The 17,883-nt window shown below is 40.6% G+C and overlaps 1 protein-coding gene across 6 annotated transcripts in view; it reads right to left on the reverse strand.

Moving 5' to 3' along the window:
* Positions 1-12,063: 12,063 nt before the first annotated feature.
* Positions 12,064-17,883, reverse strand: part of kcnc2 (potassium voltage-gated channel, Shaw-related subfamily, member 2) — a 97,015-nt gene continuing 91,195 nt past the window's right edge. For 5 of the 6 annotated variants that reach the window (XM_073480828.1, XM_073480826.1, XM_073480825.1 and 2 more), the window contains one exon: positions 13,172-13,308. In XM_073480828.1, the coding sequence (XP_073336929.1) occupies positions 13,172-13,308 (137 nt within the window). Of the gene's footprint in view, positions 12,126-13,171; positions 13,309-17,883 lie in introns of those variants that run through there. The other variant, XM_073480827.1, reaches the window with a different exon arrangement.

Below are 17,883 nucleotides of genomic sequence, written 5' to 3' on the forward strand. Positions count from 1 at the left end.
GGGTGAGGAGCTTCAGAGAGGTCACAGGTTTGCCGGCTGCCGTGCGGGAGCTTCACTGTAACAACGAGGGAAGAGCTCGTCAACCCGAGATCACAAATCCACTGTGCTAAATTTAGTTTGCTGATACAAGTGTTGCCCGCAACTCCTGATGCAACGGTGTGCACAGGCTTACCTTAGCTCCACTGGCTCATTAACACGCTGCTGGGTGCATGCAGCCTATGATCTCTCTCTGTGTAATGACATGAAGGCAGCTGAGCTGGATAAGAGGCTTCAGCTGATCAATGGGAATGTCTGATGTGAAATATTTAATACCCCCCCTTTCCCCGCTTATCATCCGGACTTTATGGCTCAGCACGCAAGGTGTTTCACTTCTTCAGTACATTGGATAACTCTGGGTACCTGATGTTGGAAATCGTCCAGTCTTTGTCCTCAATAAGCTGTAAATCTTTTACCCTTTGGCCAGTCAGTGACATCACTTGCTGTTTAGTTGAGGCATTGAAAGTGATTTTGGCAGCGGTACAGTATGCAAGTACACTGAAAGTGAGAGGAGGGTCACATTTGAATTACAGAGAGAGGTAATCATCTGACAGCTGACACGCCCATCTTCATTGAACAGACATTTCCCTGATCATTATGGTCTCATTCTGTCTCCGTCTATTTATTTCTCCTCTGTGTTCATAGTCACAGTGACACTTTGACTCCTGGAAGGTTCCGCACATTTATTTTATAGAATATAAAATGTGTTTACTCCTTGGGAAACATGCACGTGTCAGAAATATTTTTAGGTGTTGTACAGTAACATGAAAAGGTCGTTCAACAGATGTTTGAAATAGCACATTTTCCCATTGGAGACAGTTGCTATGGCGCGTAATGGCAGTGGCTTCATTGAGGACTCAAAAATGTCCTACTCCATTAGAAAAAATGCCAACTTCTCTCCTGAAATACAAAGTCAGAGCAATTTTTCCAAGAGACAATAAGGTCAGCGGATGTTCCCGCTCATTTAAACCTCACATTGGGGGCCAGCTGTTCGTTTGGAGGGGACAATTAAATGGACTAAGCAAAGTCAGACAGGTCATTAAAAAAATCTGAGATTAATGAAGGACACTGTGGTATTTGTGGGATTAAACAATTAACCACATGGCAAACACAGGGCGACATTAAAGCAACAGATTTGCATTGACATCAGAAAGAAACATGTGAGCACCAACTGGGATTTCAACTTTGATTTCTAGTTGAAAATTGGTGATATTCTAATGGTGCAAAGAGAATATTCTCCTTGTGTTAAACACTCAACTTTGATTGCCGGATATTAATATTAATTTGCGTTACTCATGTGGCTCCCAGCTTGGTGAATTTCAATGTCTGCCTGACTGTAGCTTCCAGCACTACCTGAGGCAGACCAGTGTCCAGTTCTCAGCTGTGGAGCACCTGTCCATCAGTCTCCAGTGAGTAGCAGTTTCTTAATAGGTGTGTTAAGTTCAATAAATAGTATTGTGACCAGCAAGCAGATGTAAACTGAATTAATCTGTTTTACCACATCAACACATTGTAAAAAGCCTGAATTTATGCTTCGTCAGGTCTGTTGGCATAATGACAAGCAAACAACTTTTAAAATGCTTGTTCCCTGAATGGAGTTCGGATCGATCAGGTCTATGCTGTGCTGAGACATATTTCCAGGACTTACCAGGTAGCCTGACTTCCTCGCTCACTTTCCTCCAGACGAGCTCCTTTTATGTCCTGTCTCGGTACGAGCATATGTGTCATCATACAGCTCTGGTTGTCTGCAAATGGCCACGATTAGTGATTATTATCCTCTCCTCCTGCGACGTTAACGTCATCACGTCAGTGTGAATGTCAATGCCGATAGGCTTTCGTGACACAGCGTCACTCGAAATCTTCGCTTGAGATCAATATTTTCAACTCACATGAATGCGCAAATGACATGAATTTGTGTGTGTTAGCGCCATTCGCATAAAGTCATTTGCCTCAATCGGTGCAAATAAACGTAAATTTCCGTCTATGTGCGTCTTTTCATTGACTTTATATGTAATCTAGATTAGATAAACTAATTAACTAACTAACTTACTAGATTTAGTTTGGTCTGAATGCCCCATAAGACATCTTTTTGCTCTCTTTGCATCCAGCTAAGATGCGGTTGGTTTGATCCCTGACCCTGACTTTACTAATGCAGGACTTGTTATAAATACACCTTTTATCTTCTACAATGTTCAAATAAGAGCCTTCATCATTTTGGAGCCTGACTAAGAGACCACATTAAAATGAATCAGTTTTCATCAGCGTTAATGTCATTATTGCAAATCCCAGTGAAATACGGTCTAAATGTGTACTTGTAATCAACGTCTGCAGATAATCAGTTCTGACAGTTTTGAATGTCTTTTCATGAGTACCCATAGATGTTTTTTAAATGTCTTCTCAGCAGAAAAAGCTCACTGGGAGTACTCATGAGCCACACAAATGTACACTATAACACAGCTTTTTACTGTATTTGGAATAGAAAACTTCTAAGCAAAGCATATACCGTAGTATTAAATGTACTTATTTAAACTAAGTATAGCACAGACTAAACATAAGGGAAATGATGGTTTTTCATCATTGCCCTCATGTTTAGTCTGTGCTATAATTAGTCAAATTCTCCTGCACCAGACCTTTGACACCAGACACCAAACATTCACAAATAAAGTAACATTAGCAACACTGGAAAACAAGCTACCAATTTTTATATCATGTTCTATGTGAGGCCAGGTCTCATATTATGCTCATTTTCAGGTTAATATTTTTTTATTTTATACATCTACTAGAAAATGTTTACATGATTTAAAAATGCACAGCAAATTTCCGTTATACAACTGTGTACAGTGACAATAAAGGCATTCTATTCCATACTGTCCATGCTACTGCTGCAGCACCTCTATTCGCCCTCTGTGTGAACGCTCTGTTTTAGTGCCTGTCTCTTTAAGGCCCTCCCACCAAAAAGCTCAGTCTGCTCTGATTGGTCAGCTCTCATAGGCGTGATCAGCTCTGCCCGTGTTTTACTGCAGCTGTGCTGGAGGCGTGGCTGAGGTTGGGGACCGTATAGTTGTGACATCACAATCTCACAGTATTTACAGTATATATCACCTAGATGTGCGTCACAATAATAATAAAAAAAAAATCTAATATGGGACCTTTAACAGTTTCCACAGTATTGTCCATTCATTCACCAGTTTCACAATGAGTTGTAGTGACTGCGTGTGATACTGTAGTATGCCAACTGTCTTCCTTTAGGTTGACTCACAACCTAGAGGGTTGCTGTTTCACTTATATTATGAAATCTGAGTTGCCCAACTGGCTCAGTTGGTAGAGTGTGCACCCCCATGTACAGAGACTGTATCCTCGCTGCAGCGGCCCAGGGTTTGAGTCTGACCTGTGGCCCTTTGCTGCATGTCACCCCACCCCCCCAATCCCATTTTCCTGTCATCTCTCTAAGCTCTCCTGTCAAATAAAGCCAAAAAGGGCCAACAAATAATGAAAAAAAAGAAAAGAAAAATGTGTTCTTGACAAAGAAAATTCATTAATATTTATTTTAAGGTGACACTGATAGCTAGTATGAATACTAAAGGAGTCTCAAATGCTATTTTTAATTACTGCTAATTTGACTGTCAAATTTAAAACATAGTTTGAGGCCATGTTTGCTTTAAGCCTCTCACAGTTTGTTGCAGTTGGAACCCGCCTGCTGTCTGATGCGACCTTGAGTAATTGCAGCTCTGCTCTGTAGCTGACCTCTGACCCCCCTGTGTGGGCTGATAAAAAGAGCCTGTCCTTTTTCTTTTGGAGATCAATAATGCATTTGTCTTGATACGAAACTAGTAGACCGGGCAAGCAATTCCCATGTCATTACCAGAGCTGCTGTGAAAAACACAAACACCCAAAGTAATGTTATTTTCTTTTCATTTTTTGAGCTGCTCTTAGATTTTTTTTGACAAGTCATCATAGGTCACTGAAATCTTACAAACCTCCAGGAACCAGTAAACAAATATTATGAAACATCTTAAATGCAGTTGAAGAGAACATTTGCATAGCAGTGCCTGCCTCCATCCCTCTTCCTGGAGCTAAAAAAAGACTGAAAACTCAAAACTATGGAGGAGTACACATCAGTATCCCACATACTTACAGTAGTGAAGTGGTGGACAGGATGGCTGAAGGGCCAGTTTCCTGTGCTGCCGATGTGTGGACTCACTTCCTGCCGCAGTTGGAGTGTCTTCACAGAACAATCCTCGTCTCATATCTGCTGTTTTGTTTTTTAATGATGGTGTTTTTGTTGTCTCCCGGAGGTGATGCTTGTATTTACACCCCCTTGTGTGTCCTAGCACTTAGCACACGCTACTACAAGCTGCCCTTGTGGTTGTCAATAAGGGGCTCCATGTCAGCGTGTGAGTAATTTAGAGCGTTCTCGTGGCTTTTTGAGTGCGCACCTGGAACAAAGCCTGTAAACGGAGCCCCCACTCCAGCGCCTGACTCACTCTGCCCTCGTCAACGACGCCAGTCTCATTACATGGCACTTATCAGGATTTAAATGCCACACCGCAGTATGACAGCTTCATAGCTCAGCATCTTGCTTACACTTATACAGTGTGTAAAAATATACAAAGGCTGGTTATCATCAGTGTCAGGTGTGATTTTATCAAAACATCTAGAGGGGGCATCACTGTGCAAGTATAGATTATCACCTCCACCAAGGAGGTTATGTTTTCTGTTGTCTGTTTGTTGGTTTGTAGGCAGGATTACACAAAAACTGCTTAACGGATTTCCACTGAACTTGGTTAAAGGATGGGTCTTGGCCCAGAATAGACCCCATTAACATTTTTCAGGAATTTGCTCTCACTTTCTTTAATATTGTCATGTTATAGTGTCTCATATTAATAATCGCTGTAATTTTTTGTAAAATGTTCAGTGCCATGGATTTTTTTGAGTATTTATGTTTTTGGTAGCACTGGTATTTCGTAAAGCTATAAAAAAAAGTACAAGTGCAGTACCAGCAGGGAGTGATAGTGAGGAGAGCAAAGGAGCAACATAGTAAAGAGAGCCAGAAAGTCTATGTCAGTTTTGGTGCCTTTAATTTGACAGAGTAACGAACATTACATGTTTGTTAGTGCTAACTTGAACACGGAAATAGGCCATATTGCTTTCACTGGAAGGTGAGGCCAAACGTGACAGTGACACTGGACCTGCAGGTCTGTTACACAGTTTGGCGTGATACCAGGTTATCGGATGATGTGGCCATTTAATTTGTTCTGACTACAGAGAGCCAAAGTCACGCCCCTTCCGGTGGACCTCATGCGACTGTATTTCAGAAAAAAATTGGACAGAAGTCACTGTGGAGAGACAAATACATTTTTATCCTGTATGAGTTGTGCCATAAATCACACATATGATGTTTGTCAATTCAAAAATTAATTTTTTCAAGCCAAGAAAGTCGTAGTTACATATTTTACATAATACATTGTTACATATTTTTTCCCAAATAAGGTCCCACGGGGTCCATCAGAAGGGGCAGGACTTCAGCTCTCTATAACAGTCATTGGCCATTCGTATTTATGCAGCCACAACAGCTAACTAATGAGGTGTTTGTTGATTTTGAACATTTTCTAGTACATTTTTTTTTCTGTGACTGAAACTACATCTGTCCACTCCAGTGGATGTTAAGCACCAGAGGGTATATTCTGCATATTTAGAGTTTGTTTATTTTGAAACGTGTGTGTTGTTTATCAAAAATATATTTAAAAATTATTATATCGATCAATTTATTGACTGATATATATAGTTTTATGAAACAGCAGTGTACAGATGGAGTGGACAGATGTATTTTCAGTCACAGAAAAAAGATGTATGAGAAAAATGTTGTTAAAATTGCTTTAAAAGTATTTCAAACATCTCTTATTTGGTTGAAAAATATTGTTTTTCTGAGAATAAAAGGATTAAACAGTTATTTCTGAATCACTTTTGTTACCGTGATGCATGGTCTCCACTACAGTGGACTGACACATAAAAAACATTGGTGACCTCCTGAACTTTTCACAGCGAATCACTGGGCACTTTCTTGCTCTTGCTAGGATGAAACTTAATCATTTTAATGACCCCATGAGTTTTTCTCGACCATCAACCTGAATAGCAGACTCAGCCATCACTGTGTTCTTTGATGCACCTGATATTCTTGAAATTGGGGAGAGCAGTTTTTACTACACAGCAGTGAATCTACAATATGTGGATAAAGCTGTCTTTCTTTTAAAAGCACCGATATAGATAAAAAAATGAAATGAATTAAAACATAAAAATATTGGAGCTACTTTATACCCACACCTGTTATCTTGGTGAAATATGTGTTTCAAGGAGTAAGAAGTTTCAAACAGCCTCTGATGCAATATTCATATCACGAATTTGATATTTTGGATCTTCAGCAGCTGGTACCGTATTACCCGCCCCCTCCCCAAGCAGGGAGGTGGAAGGTTTGGTGGGTGGAGGAGAGGAAGAAAAGGAGAGGAGGGGTGGGTGGGGGGTCCTGTCCTGAAAAACACACTCCCAGCTCTGGCTGTTTACATCTCTTTGGCACGTCTGTGGCTGTTTCCATGGCGACGGGAGTAAAGATAGTTGGGATGTGTCAGAGATACAGTGCGCCGAGTGGTGCTGATTGCTGGACGTGAGTTGAAGAATGAACAGGGTACACAGGAAGTGGGAGAGGATGGCGCCGGCTCTCCATTATCTCAGCCTGAGCCGGTGGGAGAAATCAACACCGGTCGTCAGACAAATCTTCTGTTTTTAGGCACCGGCTGCTTTGTTTGCCTTTTACTCTCTCTGGGAAATGACATCTACAGCTGCACCAGGCATGACGCTCAGGTTAAAGCACACCTGTGTTATCGAAGGAAACGATAAAGTGCTGAGACTGAGGTGATGAACATTTTACTGAATGACATTCTGGTGTTAGTCATAGCAGAGGTCACATACATATGTATGCGTATGGTCTTATACTTGGATATATACATTTTAACATTTGAATTTCTCATCCTGATCTATAAACAATGAGACAATCTCTGATGGTCTGAGGCCTGATGTTGCAGCATCTGGTTAGTATGCTACGGGTTACAACACCAACCACGACTGTATAACACATCCAGTACTGGAATTTGCACTTTCTCTAAATAAATTATAATAATGAAAAAACAATAATGGCTCCATGTGTCTTGTTTCCCCTGCAGGATGAGCAGGCATGATTTTCAAAAGAACACAGAGAGTGATGAGAATCAGAAGAGGAGCAGGTAATGGTCAGAAATCCTGCAGGAGGCTGGTGGGGAGCTGCAGGATTGAACAAAGAAGCCCCACAGACCTGCTCATGTCTCATTACAGGAAGTAATGACTAATCCAAATTTTGCCCGGATAGTGATGAATCAACCAAAGATACGACTTCTCTGCTTTCAAGCCTTTTGGTTTCATTTGGAAGAAAACATAACAAATGGCGTGGTTTCATTACCTTGATTATAGGACAGTTCCAGGGAAAATAGCAGCTGTGCCCAACTAGACCGGACTGATGGACACTTATTTCTATTAATTGCTAGCATAACATTTGTTTCCCTATATTTGATCATTCAGTTTCCAATAAGAAATGGGTACATTTTATTTGAAGGGGTGTGTACAACACCACTGACATGACACATGTCATGACCATGGAGAAGTCTTTATTAATGTCCTGCTGTCATTAAGTGTCATTCAGTCAATTATGTCACTTTGGTTGTTTGATTTTGTGTCATCAAAATTCAGTCATTATTTACTCACCCTCATGCGAATGGAAAGTCAGGTGAAGTTTCATAGTCCACTATATATTTCTGGAGCTTCACAGCAAAAGAGGCTTGTGGTATTATCCTAAACAACTGAAGTACTTGTTTTAAAAAGTAAGAAACTGAAAAAACTGCAACTGAAAAATAAAAAATAAAATGGCCCCTTGCGGCTCATCAAAGTCTAAACCAAGTCTCGAAAGCCCAAATATCCTAATTGATTTGAAAAGAAGTTATTTACAACCTTTTTTAAGCTTTTCTAAGCTAAAAGTGTTAGCGCACACCCGTCTGATGTAGACCGTGAGTCGGGGTGTACCTAACATCTCTTCAAATATTTTTGGGATCTCAGGGCTTCAGGAGACTTGGATTACACCAGACACGTTGTAGAGAGCCATTTTATACACACATATATATTTTCAAGTTTCAAACAAGTCCCCATCTACTTCAATGCTGCAACGCTGTTTTGCTGTGAAGCTCCAGAAATGTTTTGTTGACTACAAAACTTAATCCAACTTTCCAACAGCATAGGGGTGAGTAGATAACAACTGAATTTTCCTTTTTCGGTGAACTTGTCCTTTAACCTATGAAGTGAGACTAGAGGTTATGTGTGACAGTTCACTCTGTAATAGTAGACACTTATTCAAGAGCTTTCAGCCACATCTCCTGGCCCTCATCAGCAAATGGAGTTTGGTCAGTGGTCATTGGGTGGTTGAACTTCAGTCACATAATTATATCATATTCCGTCCACTGTGAGACTGAGATAGAGTTAAGTAAGTGAGCCTTGTGTGAAGATATTTTCTGTGAAGCTGGGCATGATTTACTACAGTCTGGTATTTGTATTTGGTAAAACAGAAGTGCAAATAGCTCATCAGTGAACGACAGCTAGATATGTTGGAATAAATGATCACTTTGAAGATGAACCCGTATCTTGTCTGTGAGTCATCAAGTGTTTTTCAGTAAACCTCACATCACTGTCAGGAAGAAAAGAGATCAGACGAAGCAAAGAAAAGAAGCCATCAGTTAAAAGATAAATAGTTTATGTGAATCTCTCACATAGCATTTACCTTTACTCTATACACATTGTTTTGAACGTGATATACAGTATGTCATCTTCTTCATCTTCTTCTTCTTCTTCTTTTTTTTTTTTTTTTACAATTTGACATAATGGTTTTTTTTTTTCAGCATGCACTTTAGAATGCCAACAAAAGGCTCCACAAATACAGACTTCAAACTAGAATTTTTCCTCACAGTAAAACATACAAAACATGAACTTCGGATCAAAAGCCTGACAGTTTGAGGACAACGATGGAGAAGCACAGCATCAGACTACCATGACTTTTACAGGTAAAGAGCAATGTACTCAACAGTAAGACACAAAAATACATGTTCTGGATTCAAAAAAATAAACACCTTTTTTTTTTTTTTCAAGTTACAACGTCATCCTAAAAATACACAAAGAACGGTACCCCTTTGTCAATTCAAAGAGTAAAGCAGCGTGTGTACTACACGAGGAGGATTGTGGGTACAGGGTGACACTTGACAGCTAGCCAACGACTGTGCAGGTCGCAACCAACATGTCACAGACGTTGTGCCACCTGCCAGTCCTTACTAACAGCTTTTAAGAGCTGCATTTTTCCATCTCTTTTCCTTGTCTTGTTTTAACGGGCTGCTGAAATCACAGTGTGGATCGGCGCTTTTTGTTTTCGGGTGCTTATTGCAAATCCGATCTGATTGTTTGGGTACATGGGGTTGCTACTGTGCAGACGTAGCCATTCTAGAAGTCCCGCTTTATAACTTGGTAAACTTCTGCTACACTTTTGCTCCACCCCCCACAAGGGGAAAAGTTTGGAAGAATCAAGTTATGCAGTTTTTTTTTCTTCTTTTTAGCCACCAGGAGTTATGAGGATTAGTGTGGTAAGAATAATTTTGGTTTGTGAAGAGACACACATCTGCAGCATTGATGCAGGGTAGTTGCATGTTACAATGTGCGGCGGGCAGGGGGACTTCTACAACGGCGGCTGCATCATGGGGGGAGCTCTGTCTCCTTCATGTTTGTGCTAAAACTAACTGGAAGAGTGACAGCATGAAGTCCACTCATTGGTATCCGCTGACCGGGCCTTTCAAACTGCACATCTTACCCTGGAGTTTTAAGATACACACACACACACACACACACGCACACACACACACACATTAACACACACAGCAGAGCAATTAACCTACTGAAAATTACCAAGGGAAACAAAAGCAGAGATGACCATAATGTCACATTTATTCAACTTAGCACGTTTGTCTCTCTATACTGTATACTGCTTATACTGTATGTAGAATTTCATATAGGAATACACTCCATTTTTAGAACAAAAAGTGCCTCAACTGATACATCTTAATACACTTATTGCGAGGAGGGATACCACAGCAAGAAAAGTGATTGATGTTGAGTGTCACGGCACAACTTAGCGACCAACCACCGTGTTACCTGACTCGCCATCAAAAGACAGATGTGTGGATGGAGCCGCTTGGCCCAGATGTGCTGTGTTGTTTTATTTACAGGAGCAATATCTATACAAGATAGTCTCTTTTACGGACATGTCCAGTTTTCTCTGCTCTCCTTTTTTTTTTTCTCCACAGTTCCAAAGCAAAAAGAGAAATCAGGGAAAGATAAATGCTTATCAAAGTCCTCCAAGGATTTCCTTTTGATCGTTGAGTTCCTGTCCTGCTCACTGAGCCACTGGCTGGGCAGCTGACAGTCAATGGTTTTTGCGTGCCTCCTTGTCCATATTGTCCTGCAGGAGTGGCCTTATGGCTCCAAATGGGGTCCTCCCACTGCAATAGGTCCTCATACTGATGACTTTTCCCACCGTCATTCAAATAGGAAATGACTTGTCTAAATAAAATATAAACACATCTCTAAATATCAGAAATGCATAATCTGTCTCAGTTGAGCATCATTTCAGAAGAACTTGCCAAGCACAGACTGGCTATTTTCAATATATGCACAGAAAATGACAACATAGTACAAATCTATGGTGCTCTTTCAGCATATATCCAGAATTCAGAAAGAAAGCTCTACTGTATATTGCAGTGCTTTAAGTGGGGGGTGATTCAATAATTTGGTGCACAGACAACAGAAATGTTTGCAAGAGCTCTTCTTTTTAATTGTTTGACTTTTTGCCGAGCTATGTGCAAGATGCATCTAGCTGCGAGCCAGTTGCTAAGCAACCATCTGCTACTGGTATAGACATACTGGGTGAGGTACATCGCTGCATGGTAATGTCTGCTGTCCCACACCTGTTGGTGCACGGAGGCAAGTTATGTCTGTCATAAAAAAAAGGGAATGAATAAATGACAAAGAAACGACTTGTTCCGTTTAAAGGTGCAATATGTAAGAATATGATTCACTCGTGACGGCATATCACTAGATTAACCACTAACTGCTGCTAACTGTAGCTGCCGTTAGCTTATTAGCTCGGTTAGCCATGCAGCTAGTGCTCCAGACTGGGAGCTCAGGGCACCAGGGGAGTGTTGTCATTACATCACTAGCAAAGGAGCTTTGGATTGACATGGACTGGAGCTAGCTGGTTAGCATGCTAACTTCAGTAGATCTCTGGCACACAATACATAGACGTCATTCATTCAAAATTGTAATTTCCACATTCTGTGGATCATTTAAGTTTATTTTAAATTTAAAATTCTTACATATTGCACCTTTAATATGAGACTTGATATGAGAACTGTTCTAAGGGGATTCAGGTTAGTCTGTCTGGTTTGGGGATTTGGGAGCAGTTAGTAGCCCTTGGTGGTGGCTCATATCAAGTGTGAACTGTGCAGTTAAGCAGAGCAGAAGTGGAGAAAGTTATGTATCAGTTGCAAACAAACAAACAGATCTGCTCTTGGGGTGTGAATCATGCTAATTTCAAACCAAACCTGGTGGCACATGATGCAAAATACAGACAGTGTCATTTGCTTACATTAATTATACTTAAGTCTCACCATTAACGTGGTAATTATCCACTGATTAAAATGCTACAAGCAGCGTCTTTAATGGTGCCATCAAGAGTGCATGCTTGTCTGCGCTTGTCTCAGCAGGTATCTCTTCTTAGGATTATTGGATAACCCCCGTTTGAGTACACACACACGATGAATACATTCATGACCAAAAGGTGAGAGGGTTATGCACTGCAACGTGTCCTCAGAAGGTTACCTTTTCCGCCATGGCGGTGCTTTTCCCCTCAAGCCATTAAGATAGAACACTGCTCTCTGCTTGTGTGAAACCAGTAAAGACAACCTCTTTGCAGTTATCTGTGAGTAAACAACCAGAGACACAACAGCACTTTGGTGGCACTCCATCAAAGGAAGAAAAAACATAAAGGAAGTGGGGGAGAAAGTTAATCGGAAATAGCAGCATACATGCAGAGAGAAATGAACACCCAGATGGCATTCTGTGTTTCGAGTCTCCTATAGGTGGATTGTTGGTGAAGCCAATGGCAAAATGAGACACAATACATGTCGAGTGTAGCCCCCTAAACCCCAACATAATAACATTAAATAAAAAAAAAATACTCTTTCACATATATATTTAGATATATATGCATATATCTCTATATATATTTCCTCAAGTTCTCCTCACTGTCTGCCTCGTCCCTTCTCCCCTCTCCACATTGCTTGCAGACGATGGTTACAAGATGATCCATGCAAGAAAATGAGCAGGCCCAGCAGCAGGTGAAGAGTGACTGACTGTACGTGTGTGCTTGTGTGAGTCGGAAAAAAAAAAAAAAAACAGTCCTGAAAGACAGATCCTCCGTCCCAACGCCCATCCCTTCCATCTCCATCCCAAAAATAAAGTAGCAAAACAAAGACAAAGTCACAGTCGTATGAGGTTAAAATGAAGTGACATCTCTCTTTCTTTTTTTCTTTTTTTTCTTTTTTGTTGGAAGCACGTCTTTTTTTTAAGGTATCTAAATATAGCAACATCTAATATCCCTGATTAATTATTTGTCCTTTATTAAATGTTATGGCTGCTACTTCTGAAGCCATTGGTCAAGAGTTCTTTTATTGCAAGTCTCAAAGAATGATAATATCCAACTGAAGGAAAGTGACACAGGAGAACTGACTAGTTACTTAAGGATGTAAGCTAAGCACATGTACCTTCAAGGAAAAGGGGGAAGCGAGGAGTTGCTTAGGTTGCCCAAGCCACTAACATTAGTCTTAGCTACAAAGTTAAGTACTTATCCACTAGTCACAATATCTAGAACAAAGTTCAGATATAATACCAAAGGGAGGTGGTTTGTTTGGGGGGGTAGGATGTGGGGTGGTTTGGGCCAAAAGTGGCCCGGGGGCTGGACATCTCACAGGATGGAGGGGATAGGGGAGCGAGAGCGCCGCAGCGGGCAGGGCGATCCGTAGGGCGAGGTCACAGGAGACAACCTCAGGGCATTACCAGCCAAGCCCGCTATGTTGTTTAAGCTCCGGGATTTCTCATAGCCTTCAGATGAGGGGGCGACAGAGAGGTGGTGGTGGAGGTGGTGGTGGTTGTGGTTGTGCAGGAACAGGACATGAACACACACAGGCAGGCAGGCAGGCAGGCAGGCAGGCAGGCAACGATCCGAGTCCGAGCCAGCCGAGTGAACCGAGACAAGACAGGAGACAGGAGTGAGACAGAGCAACAGTAACATACTGTATGGTGAGTGCATGCACAGCACATTTCCTGACAATGACAGTAAGGCAGACTAGAATCTTTATAGGCAAACGTAATGAGCTTCTCCAGAAGGAGAAATAACCTCATTGGCTGAGTTAATCCTCAGTGGGTAGAGCCAAAGATCCACATTTTTTCTGGTGTAAGAAGCTTTCCATCTACATTGGAAACCCTATCTGACCAGAAAAGATGCACCATCCCATTAATACTTATATTTAAGTATTTATGTTACAAGACACAACTTGTTTAAAATAGCAAAAATAGTATAAAAAGGTATCTGTTTTATTCTTTGTTCTCGAAGTCCTCTTTTTAATCTGCAAACAAGATATTCACATCACATCAGTCAGACTGTGATTATGAGCAGTCGTGTCGGAAAAATGGTCTGAATCAGCCTTCTAGTTGTAAGTGTGAGTCAAGATATGACTCACACATCATTCAGCAAAAATGTCAAATCCAATATCAATTCTAATTCACTTAATAAAAAAGGAGGTAATTACCAATAACTTGTATCTGGCTTCACCCATTAACAAATAATGTGCTCACCAACGCACCTGAAGAGTTTCCCTACGGGGATGATAAAGTACCTAACCTAACTTAACCTGTTGCTATCATATGGGTAGTAGGCTAACATTTCCCACTGTTATTTTAACATCAGAACGAGTGGCTACTGGCTTTATGCTCTTTGCATGCTATGTGGCAGACTAGGGAAAAAAACTTTCATTAAAAAATGTTATTCCATTTTGAGCTTATGTAATTCAAAGATAGCGCCATTGCTAGTAACAGCAGAAATGGGGGACTATTCTTGCTGTGTTACATAGGCCTATAGCTCATTTAGAATAACCAGATACAAACAAACACATTAGCTTCTTTTAGCTGATTTTATTGTTTATTTTATAGTTTGCCAATACATAACTCCACAATGCAAATCAACTGCCAAGTGTCAACCTGGAAGAGACCGTTGTTGTTGTTAGCAAGACATCCCATAGACCCATAGGTCTACAGCTCTTTTCATTAAGTGACTTAGAATCTAAACTAGGAGGCTGACATGTACGTTCTTCTGACTCGACTCGATCTTGCAATAACGATATGATATTGGCCACAATATATTATATTTCCAAAGCTAGACTTCAAGATAGCTACGGTAGCCTAAAGCTATCTCGGTAAGCCAGTTAGCCAACGTGCTAATGTTAGGACAATGAATGGTTATGAGTGAAGGAAATAATGAAACAATTCAATTACTGTTTTTGATCAATTCTACTATTTTAAGTCGCCATTTTGCAGAAAATGGTTCTTTGGCTCCACCCATTCACGCAACCCATCAGATTACTTTACCCTCCTCCGCCTTTGAGAAATGCCTGTATGTTTAAAATTCCAGTCTGCCTGAGTTAAGTGTGCAAAACTACTTGTCAAATGAGAGATACTGTTATTCTTAAAGTAGTATGGTTGAAAAATAGAATCATACATTTGCAGCCATTCATCTCATGCCATCATCATTAGTATTTTCTCTCACAAAGAAAAGTTTAGAGACTATACATAGAGTCTTACTAATGTCTAATGAATGGTAATAAATTGAGGAATACTTGTGTAAACTAGTTATTCACGTTGTGGCACAAATTTCAAATATATATATGCATAACAGTAAGCCTACCAACATGTACATTGTGTTATATATCCCAGTGTTTAAGTGTGCATAAATCCAAGTTGTTGCCTTATACACATACTGATGATGATGAGGATGATTAAAAAGACCCTAATTATTAATACTTTTAATATTTGGACGGATTCACACTTCACAACAGCTCAAACTTGTAAAAATGCAGCATGTGATGCACGCTGGCAAATTTGCGTTCTGTCACCTGACGCAAAAAAAACAAGCAAGCCAAAGCAGCCGGATCATCAATGGAGCATGCCGATCAGCTGGCGTAAACACTGATGAAGAGCAGCTAATGGAAACGTGGCCTCATTACCATACTGCATACAGCACTGTTTGTTTCACTGAGGAGAAGGGTGTAAATTAAACCAGGGCTGTTTCAGAACCAGCAGAACAAAGGGCAGCCTGGGTCTACGCCAACAGGTAGAAGGGACTAGAAAGGACTCGATGTTTTATGCATTGGCGTCAGCGTGGCGGCAAATGCAACCGCTGAGGCAGCAGAGACGAAGGCACAGCTGGCCGGCCGCCTACGTCGAAAAAACATGACTGCTGAGGTGCCCTGCTGTGAGAGAGACCACAGTGATGGGCTCCCTCGAGGATCTGGACCACATGAACAGTGGTTGAACCTGCTAGTCTATCTCATTACCCATCAACAAATGGTCTATTTGTGAATAACAAATAAACCTGAATGATGTTTTATCTCATTAGAATTCTTACGAAATAGGAGCTAAAATTCAATTGGACAAAATCTTGAGTTTACAGAGTGGCACTGTAATGGTATGATAGCATTGATTTGCCTGCTATGGAGTGAGTACAGTAGAGCTATGAGGCTATAGAGCAATAACACTGAGAGCAGGACATTTGGATAGCCTCCTCGGGAGGCAGTTAACTTCGGATAGAAGGCAATTAGCCAAGGCTTAACGCTTCCACATTACAGTGCAGATTAGCACAACGTTAATGCCTCCAGATGCTTGAGATAAAATGGAGGAATTAGTCTAACAAACATGCTTTAGGCCTCACTTGGAGGAATATTATTTTAGCGTGGACAGAAAGGGGCTGTAACAGAAAGTAATTTACGGAAATGTTTTCTTTTAGGACTTTGCTGCAGGGAACACCTAAGAAATCAGCTGCACTGTGACCTCATTTCCACTGTGTGAACTGCTCACTTTATACATTTTGGTTCATGACCTTTTCTGCCTTTGAAATCTCACGAAACAGCAACAGGGCTCTCTGGAATTCAGCAGATGTGAACTTCATGATAACCTTTAGCTTGGGTCAAAGTGTTTGGAAGGTTAAGCCCTATGTGAGTCTGACCTTTCCGACGATGCACTGCTACAAGACTGAGGGTGATGACTGATGAATTATCTGGAAAATCTGACAGCATGATGATGTTTCTCATTGGAAAACAATGTATATTGTTTCAATATCTAGTCAAGCTTTATGGTCAGTAAACTTCGCTGACAAAGTTTCAACATTGTCCAATCAGAAACAAGACTCAGGCCATTCTGGTAGCACTACCAGAGCCATGGTCAAATCATAATGTTCGACTCGGGAAAATTGACTTCTTCATTCATGATTTAGCTTCACAGTAACAATATAAAGGGCCTGGAATTGACTGCAATTGGTAAATTATAGTTTAGCAACTGTAGTCATGGCTGACCCGTCAAGCTTTGCATTTCTCTGCCTGCTGAAGTGGTGTGATAGTGATACTCAGTATCTAAGTAGCAGTATCTAAAGCGGTTAGTGTAAGGAAGTGTAAGGAATGAATTAACCTACATTTGTCTGCTCTAATGTAATCTGTTAACGTTAGCATGCCTGGCTAACTAGTTACCTACAGAAGTCTACAGAGGGTTACTTCCAAGGCCAGGACTTTTTTACTAGCCAACAAATGTACAATGTTAGAAAAACTCACTGCTTGGGAGCTGATGTAACAAAGATATGGAGACGTTTACCTGAGATGACTTGGCCAAATTTAGCTGTAAGTCTTCAAAACCTTTCCTTATGTAAAAGTGAAACACATCTTACCTAACTTATTGTGTATTTCTTTAGTAGGCATCTGAAAACTGCACTACCAAGGTTAAATTCTATCTTGCAATAGAGAGCCGCAGAGTCCTACAATCCGGAAATAATTTTTGCACTTCAGATTCACTCGTCCTGAAGTCAATGGGTTTTTTGATTGGGTTTTTGGTAAAATACCTGTAATAGGGTCTGTGGCACACTTTTTGTTTTACTACCTAAAATTATAAAGAATTTACATCTAGAAAAACATGGTTGCTAACAAGTGTCTAAATGAGACTACAGAGGTTGCCCGGGACATTAAACTCATCACACCAAACACGGAGACTAGTCCGTCTTTACAGGCCGACTTTAGTTGCAAACTTTTCTTACTTTAACTTTACAACTTGTAGATTAATTGGTTTATAGTAAAGCATGTATAGTACAGTGTAGGAAGACGCTTAGCGGTGGTGATGCTGAAGTCATCTGACCATGATGTAGTTCGTTTCTACGCTAACGTTAGCTTTTTACTTCTCGCTTTTTTATTTGTGCTTGAAAAACCATAAATGTGGTGTTCATATGTGAAGATTATCTTGCTGAACAAAATATGTTAAGTATCACAAATTTATGTTCATCACAGAGCTGATTTTCTGCAATAATCCAAAATCCCATTGGCTTTTTGTCAAGGGAACCAGGGTGATGCTAACTTCCAGGTTAGC

The sequence above is a fragment of the Pagrus major genome, chromosome 14 (assembly GCF_040436345.1).
Source record: "Pagrus major chromosome 14, Pma_NU_1.0".
Lineage (NCBI taxonomy): Eukaryota > Metazoa > Chordata > Actinopteri > Spariformes > Sparidae > Pagrus > Pagrus major.